This window comes from Taudactylus pleione, unplaced genomic scaffold (assembly GCF_031769625.1).
Source record: "Taudactylus pleione unplaced genomic scaffold, aTauple2 ptg000147l, whole genome shotgun sequence".
Classification (NCBI taxonomy): domain Eukaryota; kingdom Metazoa; phylum Chordata; class Amphibia; order Anura; family Myobatrachidae; genus Taudactylus; species Taudactylus pleione.
The window spans coordinates 4,622,569-4,634,670 of NW_028284549.1; the positions used below are offsets into that span (position 1 = coordinate 4,622,569).

At 44.3% G+C, this 12,102-nt stretch overlaps 1 protein-coding gene across 1 annotated transcript in view; it reads left to right on the forward strand.

Moving 5' to 3' along the window:
- Window positions 1–9,657, forward strand: part of UBE2G2 (ubiquitin conjugating enzyme E2 G2) — a 53,094-nt gene extending 43,437 nt beyond the window's left edge. The window contains exons 4-6 of the mRNA XM_088474133.1: window positions 5,141–5,259; window positions 6,756–6,896; window positions 7,720–9,657. Of these exons, the coding sequence (XP_088330259.1) occupies window positions 5,141–5,259; window positions 6,756–6,896; window positions 7,720–7,832 (373 nt within the window). The 3' untranslated portion in view covers window positions 7,833–9,657. The remainder of the gene's footprint in view (window positions 1–5,140; window positions 5,260–6,755; window positions 6,897–7,719) is intronic.
- Window positions 9,658–12,102: the final 2,445 nt, after the last annotated feature.

The following is a 12,102-nucleotide window of genomic DNA, read 5'->3' on the forward strand; positions in this document are numbered from 1 at the left end:
CTGAGGTCCCGGGGGTTTTCCAGCTCTGTGGTGCGTACCATGTTGCGAGCTCGGAAACAGTCTTCCGCGAGGATATACCATCGCGTGTGGCATACGTTCTTCCAGTGGTGTCGGCCGAGAGGTTATGCACCGCGCGAGTTTCGTCTGTCTCGGATTCTCGCCTTCCTGCAAGCGGGACTAGATCATGGGCTTCGCCTTGCTTCTTTGAAGGTACAGGTTTCGGCCCTATCTGTCTGGTTTCACCGTAGGATTGCTACAATCCCGGATGTGCGCACCTTTATGCAAGGTGTTCTCCGCATTCAGCCGCCCTTTGTTCCACCTGTGGCGCCTTGAGATTTGGCTGTGGTCCTGAGGGCTCTCCAAGGACCGCTGTTTGAACCACTGGGCTCAGTGGATCTTAAATGGCTAACAGCTAAGACTGTTTTCCTTCTGGCCATTGCTTCGGCCAGACGTGTTTCTGAGTTGGGGGCTCTTTCTTGTAGACCCCCTTTCTTGGTTTTTCATGGGAACAGGGCAGTGCTCCACACTCGGCCCGAGTTTCTTCCCAAAGTTGTTTCCCAGTTTCATGTTAACGAGGAAATCGTTGTTCCGGCCTTTAACTCACCAGGTCTTTCCGTGGGTGAGGCCTCTTTGGATGTTGTGCAGGCCTTAAGGATTTATGTTGACCGCACTTCTTCGTTTAGGAAGTCGGACGCTTTGTTTGTCCTCTATGGCTTCCGTAAAAAGGGTTGGCCGGCTTCAAAGCAAACTTTGGTAGCCTGGATCCGTATGGCTATTTCTGAAGCTTATCTTCATGAAGGCCTACCGGTCCCTCCTTCTCGGAAGGCTCATTCCACTAGGTCTGTGGGTCCTTCGTGGGCAGCTCAACGTGGTGCCTCGGCAGTTCAGATCTGCAAGGCTGCTACGTGGTCCTCTGTCCATACCTTCGTGAGGTATTACAGGTTTGACACCTTCGCCTCTCAGGATGCTTCCTTCGGGCGGCGGATTCTCCTTTCTGCACAGGAGCGTCCCCACCCTTAAAGGATACTGCTTTGGGACATCCCCAAAGTATCCTGTGGATACCCTATGGACCCTGAAGTAGAAAATATGAGATATGGTAAGAACTTACCCTTGTTATCTCTATTTCTACGAAGTCCATAGGGTTCCACAGGACTCCCGCCCTGTCGCACCTGTGCTGCAGATGGGCTTTGCTCTGGTCACCGGTTTTCCGTCTCCCTCTGGTGAGAATGTGATTCTTGTATGTGTCCAGATCTTTTTTCTCTCTCTTCCTTCTCCTCCTCCGGCCTATGGCTTGATAACTAACTGAGGTGCCTTGGCTCGGGGGCGGGGTATAGGAGGGGGACCCTAGTGCATCCTGGGAGGCTGAAAAGCTTAACTCTATGGTGCCCAGCAACTGACGTCACACCTATACCCCAAGGTATCCTGTGGAACCCTATGGACTTCGTAGAAATAGAGATAACAAGGGTAAGTTCTTACCATATCTCAGATTTTTTCTCACCTGTTTCCATAGACAGAAATCCATAAAACATGACCTGTTGGGGATCCAGTTGAGGTTGAGAATCACTGGTAGCTGAAGTTCCCAGCTAGAAAAGGGTTTTTTTTTTTTTTTGAGAAAATGTTAGTTAGACATTTAGGATTCTGGGATGGGTCGATCAAGAAAAGTAAATGGTGTTCAGACGCTGCTGGTCATGTGCTTAGACTTTGTGTTTGGAGTTATGGAAGGTTTTTGTGGTCCATATAACCTTCCATTAGAGATAATTCTGCCTCTGCTCCAACTGTGGAATCATTCTGCCTCTGCTTCCCCCTAGAATCAGGTGGACATGGGAGCCATAGTACATACAAACTGCAGAAACAAGCTTCCTGTGAGAGGACACTTGCAGGGTTGGAGGTTGGTGTTCGCGCCTTTCTTGGTGAGATCAGTAATTGAAGCTCACTCAGACGAGTTGATGTAAATTAATTGGGTATAATAATTGGCAACGCTGAGGATTGTCTGAGTTGCTTATTTGCTCACAGCCAGAGGCCAATTCAGGTTAGCTGAAACTTTTGGATTTGTTATTTCCACTTTGGGATTTGAAGTGGATCCTGCCAAGAATGAAATCCATTGTTTTTTTCAAAGATATATTTAAAAAATTTTTTTTTTTTGCTTGTTTTTTCTAATTTTACATATAGGCATTGTAGTACAGTCTTGACGTGTTTCCTATCAGAAGAGAAAATTAAAATATTGTAGACTACTATGGTGACGCGAGGAAAACACAACACTTACCCTCCTTATAAAGCCACCATGCTTCTAGCTCAAGAGACGCCACTGCTCACTTCAGGTGCCCGCAAACAGACACTTTTACAGGTTTATTGATGACTTCTTCATTGTTTGGGCATGTTCCCCTCAATCATTCTCAGAAGTTGTTGACCAATATAATAAATTACAGAGACCTGTTAAATTTACTTACACTACGGATTTAATAAGTGTCAATTTTCTAGATGTCACTCTAACCAGATGTGAGGGACCATCCTTGTGTGTAAAGCCCACGGATAGGAATAATTTCCTACTGGCTAGCAGTGCTCATCCTCCCCTTCTGAAAGATGCCCTCCCGTTCTCGTAGTTCCTACGGGCGCTTAGGATTGCAAAAGATCGTGAGGAAGGAATTGCACAGCTAGAGGGGTTGTATGTAAAAAAATGACACAAAGGGGCTACAGTAAAGATGTGTTAGATCGTGCTAAAAGTAAAGCACTGGCTATTCCTGAGACAGAGCTATTGGGTAGCAAGACTTGTGATCTATTATGTATCTGTCCCGGAGTGCCGTCGATTGGACTGTGTGTGTGTGTGTATATGTATATATATATATATATATATATGTGTATATATATATATATATATATATATATGTGTGTGTGTGTGTGTGTGTGTATATATATATATATATATATATATATATATATATATATATATATATATATATATATATATATATATAATGTGTATATATATATTTTTTTGTTTTTTCATAAGGTCCATCTCATTATTGACCACTCTTGTACACTCTTCCCCCTTCCTTCATCTGTACATAAACTGTAGATGTCTCGTTAAGTAGCTGAATACATAATAAAGATCTCTGGTATAAGAGGTTCAGCATTAAGCTGGGTACACGCCTTTTGCGATCACTCTTTTGATGCGATGATCCGCTCTACTGCACTCCCAATCGGAAGTCCCGACCACAGAGTCGATACGCGTGTACACACCTATACAATTATACTGCAAACCTTCGATCCCCGACTGCCAGAATATCAAAATAAAATGATTGTACCACCCACAGAGGCGGCGCTGCTGCTGGTGTAGAATTGCAGGAACAGTGAAAGGTACGAACACAAGGCACATTTGGTCCGATCTGGCCCGGTAACGTCGTCGGATGAATATTAAACTGCACATAAGATGCCACCCTTTGATTCAGCCGGTTTTCTTCCGACAAACATGGTGCAAAGGTGCATACACACTCTTGCGCTATCGCATGAACGGGTCAAAATAGAAAGAATGGTCCGGCAGATGTATAGGTGTGTACCCAGCTTCAGTGTACGATGGTGATTTTGTTTAGGGCTCAGTAGGAAGTGCTGGGCCTGAGACTGGTAATCCTCCAATAAGGAGCAGTTTGCAGCAGCGGAAGAGAGCGATTTTTGTGCGATCCTTTTTTCCTGGTTTTCTTTAGTTATACAGACTTCGCCCTGGTTTAATAAATCTATAATGAATGTTTTGGGGCCCCTAGATATAGATGTACTGCACATACAGGGGGGGGGGAATTCAATTGCAGGCGAAGGGTGCGAATTGCCACGGCGTATAAACGCCGGCAACAGCAGCCCTTCTCGCACCCTTCGCATGGTCGGCCAAATGCCCGATTCGTTCGAAAGTGCTCGCTACCCTATGGGTACTATTGAGCGAGATCCCGCTGCCGTAAAGTGCGGCAGCATCCGCGCAGATTCGGCCGGGCCAATGTATATGCTCCTAATTGAATTCCCTTCGTAGTCCATGTCCTAATTCGATGGACAGTGAGGTAGCAAAGGTACATTTACAGAAGGGCTGGGTACGGAATCCTGGCGGTCAGAATACAGACATCAGAATTCCGACACAGGTAGGTAAGTATACTAACCCTCCCGTCCCCCTAATGCCTAAATCTAACCCTCCCTCTAAACCAATACTTGCGGCCGAGATTATGAAGCTGGGATTCTAACTGCTGTAGGAAGACATAACTATACCTTCCCTCTTCACCTGTATTGTACCATACCTGAGGACCCGTCATATGTCAGCATTAACAGTACTTCGCAAGCATCAAGCCTGCAGTGCTTGTGTGGCATTGCCATAAAACCACTCGTTCCTCTTTGAGAAAACGCGAGCATCATTAACACTGTTTAGTCCTTTCATTCAGTAGCCCAGAGGTTCCCAAACTCCAGTCCAGGTTTTAAGGATAGCCATGCTTGAGCACAGGTGACTTAATTAGTACTTAAGTCAGTTTGATTTAAAAGTCCTGTAATTAGTATGGTATTTGAAATGAATTACTTTTTTTTTTAGTTATCCCTTTCACTTTCTCCCTGAGCTAGCAAGGATCGGAGTAGGTAGGAGACTAGTATTTGGGAGTCACAAACTCGGAAAGCCACAGAAGGGCGGAGGTAGTGGTGGGGAACAGGACCGTAGCTAGGGTAGTGCGGCCGGTGCCATCGCACAGGGCACCACAGGTCAGGGGGCGCTGTTTGGACCTGTCAAATTTCTGTTTATTATCATTCTTGCTTGTTGCTTCCTCTTATTTCATACCCAGCATCTCCTGGCCTCTCCTGTCTCTTCCCTGGCCCTTCCCCATGGAGCCATAGCCCTTTTTTGGGTGCATTATGTCCCTTTGAAAAATGAGGGGGGCGCCAATGCTCTTTCTGGCGCAGGGCACCAAAAAGTCTACTTACGGCTCTGATGTGGAAGTTTTGGCGTTTTCTGCCATTTAGTTTAGCGCTTATACCTAAATGTACTTTTCTTTTCTTTTTGTCTGTTTTTGTATCGCACTAGTCCTTTCTGTAATGCAGACAGAAGTGTGTGCTGATCTGTGATATGACTTATTCATCTTTTCGGAAACCATGCTTGTTCTTACCGTTATTACTTTCCCGGCAGGGGCCCAGAAGACACATGCTTTGAATGTGGAGTATTCCCAGCAATCCTCAGTTTCCCTCTAGATTATCCATTGAGTCCACCTAAGATGAGGTTTACTTGTGAGATGTTTCACCCAAACAGTAAGTGGTTTAAAAACAAAAACAGACACTCGTGCTTTATATACTAAATTACAATAAGGACATTGAGAGACCTGCTTAGGGAGCTGGCTACATGCACATGAAGACGTAGCCACACTATAGGGCTTATTTACTAAGCACTTCCCAACCAAAATTTAAGAGAGCACTATATTTTATTAGCAAGACAGCATTGCCCTTGTAAATATCGTGTTTCCGCACGCCTGGAAGCAGCGACTTGCAAGAGCCGCTGATTATTAATTAAACTACTATATATTTAAAGCATTTCAGACTTGACGCTGAGGGTACACGTGAACACATGAAAAATTGAGCTTGCCTATAAGTTGTCCCTTTTTTGCAGTGCGATTTTTCTTTTTCATGCGTTTTGAAAAATGCGTATACGATAAAACGTCCTTACGGCTATATATTCTCTGCTCAATGCTGCCAGCGCTCTGGGTATTACTAACTCTTTAGGGGACACTGGCATCAGGATCAATAATCACGGCTCCTGCGCTGTAGCCTTGGCAAATCCCAGTTACCCTCTGACCTATGAGCAAGTCGTTCATGAAATGAAAATTATTTTAGAATCCTTCCTATTTTAAACACAGAGAAACAGTTTAGATACCGATTTTTATTGTCTTTCCAAATTAATGCTTTCTCACTATAGTTTAAAAAGTAGCAGTATTCCTCCCGATAATGGTGCCTTTAATATTTGCTTACATATTTATACATTGCTGTAATAAAAAAAGTGGAGCACAAGCTTTTAAATGAATATCTGATTTGAGAACGTTAATAAATCCTCTCCAGTAGTAGTATGAACGGACCAATGATGCGCGTTCCCACATTAACGATATCTATTATCGTCCGTACATGCAGGAAAATCTGGATGATATCGTCAACTTTGCCTGTTCAGAGATGTGGCGGGATGACTTCATTGAAAGATATCTTTTAAGTCATTGGTGGTACAGATCGTTCCATGTACCCAGCATAAGGCTCCGTATTGGAATTACTTTAATTGAACCCTTCCTAATAGGTATAGACCTGAGCAGCTGTGTAGGTGATCACCGGGGAGTGCTGGTTGTATGAGAGTGCTGGGACTAAATAGAGTAAATGGTAGTGGTCTTAGGGATGGAACCCAACCAAACTATTACTACTTGAGAAGGGAGGGATTTTAGTAAAGTTACTAAATACAATTGAAAACCCCATTTAAACAATATTTTGTAAAATGGCAAAGTAATGGAGACCGGTGGAAGAGATCCTTAGAATGAGGTTGGGCCTGTAGCTGTTGTGTAAGAGAAGTAGGTAGTGAGAACAGGAGGGAGGAGCTTTACAGTCTAAATACAGATGTCCTGTTGAATTTGGAAGTCGTTTAAATATTCTTTTTGTTTTTAACTTTTTGTAAGACGTTGTGGATGACCTTTCCTTCCGATGCTACTAGTTATGAGAAGCTTACACCGCCCATTATTGTTTCTGTCATTCTATGTACCGTTCTTGTGTTGCAGTATACCCAGATGGCAGGGTTTGCATCTCCATCCTACATGCCCCAGGAGATGATCCGATGGGCTATGAGAGCAGCGCGGAGAGGTGGAGCCCTGTGCAGAGCGTAGAGAAGATTCTGCTGTCCGTGGTCAGCATGCTGGCAGGTACTGCTCCTGTCTTACACTGTGTATTTACCAAACCTTTGCAATATACTTTTACTCAACAATAAACCTTTACATGACCCGTAGAGAGATATATGTACTATTGTGTGACCGTAGAAAGTAACCAGATTCAAAGCAAACTCCCTATACTAGATAATGTATCCGCTTTTCTATGTGTCCTCTCCCTATAGGAAAAGTAATCTAGTTATGTCCATTTGCCTATAAAGTAAACCACTGAACTTGAAAACCAACTTGGTAGTATGTGGTTACATCTCTACTTTGGGGAAAACTCATAAATGACAGAATAAAGTTATTGAATGCTCTGGCTTCCGCAGCTTTCAATGGCTATAAATGGGAAATCCTGGTTCCAATGAAATATTTTGTCATTACTGTGTGTATGTGTGTTTATTAATTGCAGTTGTGCCCCTTATCTGTTTACCAATTGCCTCTTAGTCTTTTGTTTTAGTAAAGAGTCTGGGCTGACTGCCAGTGCACCCTCTTGGCTGTATCTTAGCCATACCACCTGGTGGGCAGCCCCATTTAACATGTCAGAATGATAATAATGTCCTAGAGCATTAGGACTTTTGCTGATGCTGACAGGATTGACGATCCATGTACGCCGACTCCCTCCCGTGTTAAAATCCATTTTCTGCTAGAAATCAGGCACTTCAGTATAGGCTGGCTGACCATTAAGTGGTGGTAGGATCAGGTACAGTTTGAAAGCAGTGGCAGGAAGGTAACCTGACAAATCCTGTAGGGACTAAAGAGTTAGCAAAACAAAATACAAATAATGGCGGACATCTCGATCAATTATTTATTTTTGCAGAACCCAATGACGAAAGTGGAGCCAACGTGGATGCTTCAAAGATGTGGAGGGAGGACCGGGAGCAGTTCAACAGGATCGCCAGGCAGACTGTGCAAAAATCTTTGGGGTTGTGAGGAGACCCCCCCTCCGTACCGCACATGAACATACATGTGCGTGTTCTCATTACTGCCCCATACATGCTGACTGACAATCCCTCACGTTGCCGGGATCACTGACCTCTCACTCTTCATTCTGAGGTTTCCTCGCAACCCTGTTCTGTGGGCTCCATTACTGCACATCCCGGCATTTTGTTATATGGGGCCTCTCGTAGTTGTATGTATCAGAATCTATAGAAATCATTGCACACTTACCAAGCCCGCGTCTGTACCTAGGACTCTGGACTCCGTACCCTGAATATAATCTATAGTACAATCCATCACAGTATTTTGTAACTGCACATTAACGTCAAAATATATTTTACGTTTGCTGTAGTCTGCTCCGAAATTTAGTCGGTAAAGTGAATTTATATGGGAGCAGTCATCTGATGTGTGTAAGGGGGGCGCTGTCTGGGGTATTGTCAGTAATGAGGGGGGTAATTGCTTCCGAGTGGGCATGGCTGGGGTAGGTAGGTAATGTTCTGTATCAGTGCAGTGCTGCAAAGGCACATTATCAAGCTTTATAGTTGTATATAAGGTTCCACAATACTCTCCATAGGGGTAGGAGTCAGATAAGTATCTTATAATCCAGCATTGTTATTATATGATGAGATTTGAGTGGTTATAGTAACCTGTTCTGTTTCCTTTTACTTTGTTTTATAATTATTATTACTGATCTAAAGTGTGTCTATATACGCTTAGCTTCAGGTCTATGGGATGCACAAAATGTAATTGTTTCTTTATAAACCAAGGAGATAAAACACAGTATTATCCTGACGTTTCGCTGTAGCTCTTATACAAAGTAAAGTATTGTTCCCCGCCTAGTCCAGGCAGGTGAAGCTCCTCCCACATGTATAGGATAGAGTCCCGATGTGAGATCCTATAGGCCGATACAGTGTCACTGTGAGATCACTGGCCCCTGTGTATACAGTTCACCAATCAATCCTCACTGCATCGCCCTCTTAACTGTGGAAGCTGCTGCAGAGCGGGGAGAGGAGGGGGGTGATTCAGTTGCTTGTAGCTCCCATCTATACTGCATGGAAGCTATGCACGGGATTAGCGATGTAAGATCGCTCCTCCCTTGCCAGGCGTGCTGCAGTGATGGCACGGCCGGTGGGTATGATCATCCCTACTGTGTGCTGGTTTCTGCTGGCACCTCAGGAGGCTGCGAGCTGAAATCTGCTATAAGTGCAGCCCCGGGGCTGGGCGCGCAAAGCATTAAATAGCTCCGGCACAGTTTAGACGGGTGCTGCAAATAATTGAGTCTGATAAACCCATTTAGTTAAGCACAGACACTACTTTTTACAATATGCAGATCAGTAATACATAGTTTAATGTATATTAATGGTGTTATTTCTTAAATTCAGTTTTTGAATGTAATTCCTGATTGCAGTAATGTTGGTGCACTTAGTGCCGCAAGCCTAGATTTTAGGCAAACCCCAGCCTTCTGTTCCTCCTATCCCACACAGGGGGTGATGTATCAAAGCTTGGAGGGAGAGCAAGTACCAACCGATTAGCCTCTAAATGTTTTTTTTTTTTTTTTTTTTAAACGCAACCTGTAGCATGACAAGAACTGATTGGTTGGTACTTTATCTCTCTCTGAGGTTTGATACATCTCCCCCATAGTAGGGTGTTCTAACACCTAGCCCTTGCAATGTTGCTCCACTGGTTTTTATTGTACAACTGGTCATTTGCTGTATGGTACTCGCTGGCTGCCTTGTATCTGGGAACCCCGATCAATGGAATCTCCTAGATGCAGGGTTTCATTTTCCTGAATTCATATAAATATCACACTATGCACATAGAGGGTTTCCTGTAATGTGTCTCTAATGTAACCTATGCTGCCTGGCAGAGGGAATGGTCAGAAGCATTAGAGATTGCTCCATTTCTTAGTGACTGGACCATAGTCATATTCCATACACATTATTACAAGTAAGGGCAGGGAGCTTATACTCTAATGGGACAAGGGCACATCTGAGACCAGAGGGGTGAGCGTGGCTGAGAGTGAAGATTGGGGCACTTGTGTACCAGTACGAGTGTGGTAAGTGCAAATATAGTGACAGGTTTGCAGAGGTCATGCTCAGTCTTGCTCTTGTCTCACAGTTACTCAATGTGTAACCAGTATGAAGTGCAAATAAGGAGAAAGGCGCACTACAAGTGCACAGATAACTTGCATGATAATCTCGTATCTGGCAAAGCTCTGGAACATTATCAGAAACACTTACTACCACATATCATCTCCAGCGTGTGTTTCTTACACGTTCCTATAAATCGCTCCCGAAATATTTTACTTTGTGGACTTACAATTCCAGTGTTAGACTGCGCATACATGCTGTGCAACATACGTGTACATGAGGGTGCATTACATGCATATACAGCAGACAGATAGATGACACCCAGCTGTTTGTCAATTATTTTATCACTGTGAGACTGAAATGAGCAGGTAATGTACTAGTTAGAGAAGCTGCTCTCCAGAAAAGGGGGGAGGGGGGTGTTCAGGCTTAGACAGTATGATGCCAGTGCATTATTATTATCCTCCTCTATAGGGCGCAACAAGGGGGCTGCAGCGCCTTACAAAATGCATAAGAAGAAGCTGTGGAACACTGCAAAAGACCGTGCAGAGCGTTGCAGAACATGGGATACGGGCTCTATAAACAAGTAGAGAAATACCCACAGTCAGTGTTGGCTGAACCCAAAGGTTGAAGGCCCTGCTGGTGCGTGCTTACAATCTTAGGGGGAGGGGCAGGCTGATGTCACCAAGGGGAGAGACGGTGAGTGCAGAGCATAGAGCGGAGGGTTTTGATGTGTTCGTGAGCAAGCAAGCTGCACCCTTTCCTAGTTCAGAGATTATTATTATCATTTATTTATATGGCGCCACAAATGTTCCGCAGCGCCTTACATAGTACATAAACAAATTGTAGACAAGCGACTTACAGTACAATACAATACAATACAGGACCAGGGCATGGATAATATACATTGCTACATTAGCGACCATAACACCCAGATAAGTACCAGAGCGTACGCAACCAAGTGTTAGGTGTCCTAGTGGTGAGTAAGAAGTAGATGAAACTAAAGTAGGGAGAAGCACAAGAGGGTAGAGGGCCCTGCTCGTAAGAGCTTACATTCTAAAAGGGAGGGGCAGACCAACAGGTTTGACACAAATGGGTAGATGGGGGGGGGGGGGGAGAATATGCATGTAGCAGCTAGATTTGCTTTGATGAAGTAGTGGGTCTTGAGAGCTAGAGATATTTGTTTCTCAGATTCACACTCTGGGGGCTGGGTGTACCTGGATGTAAAACCACCGAATGTAGCGACCTGCATCGTGTAACCCAGGGGTTAAAGTGGGCAGGAACAGGGTGGAACTGAGTTCCGTCACCTCTAATGGTAGGTGAAACTAGCATATAGGTAGGGAAACAATCAAGCGAAGGCAATACGTAGGGGTTGCAAAAAAAATTGGGCATCCAAGTGACATAGACTAGTTTGTGGGAACCCCATAAAAGAACTCAAAGGCACGGCAGAAAAATAACACTGATGATATAGAACATTTTCTTTTTAAGTGATGTAACATTGTAGTCTCCGCTGAGGGCAGGAGTGCTAAAAGCATCTAAAATGTATTTCACACTGTCCTAGCCCCCAAAGCTTCTGGGGACCTAGGCGGCCCCCAGCCATTCACTTTAATGTTTCTTATACACAACAGTGTGTGTGTACGTGCGCGTGCGTAAAGAACAGTTTTCACTCTTCAGACTAGCGTGGCGGGGGGAGAGATGAGTTCCACCACCTCTCCAGGAAGCCTTTAAGCCCTGGTGTAACCTCTGTCTCTAGCAAGTAGAGGCGACCTGAGAATAGATGTGACATGTACATCAGGCTTTGGAGGTGAGATGAAGTTTTGCAGCTCTGATTAAACAACCAACAAAACAATCTTTAATATTTAGGCACCTGCCGAGGCAACATGCAATGCTCCCTAACCAGGTGTAAAAGTGGCCGCTGCTTTTCCATCCATATTATAATTTGAATACTCATTTGGATTATGGACCAGGGACCTCTATTAGCCTCTCAGTGGTGAACAATTGCCTTGTTAAATGGGTTGATAACTGCGTGTTTCTCATCAACCCTTATTAATACATCTAACCCCAGACCGTGTCCTGTTCAGTCTGTATTGTCCAACCGGGTATATGACAGGAGTCCCGCAGGGCCAGTAATGGGTATTGTTATAGCTGCAGAGTTATGTTACATATTTTTAGTGTTT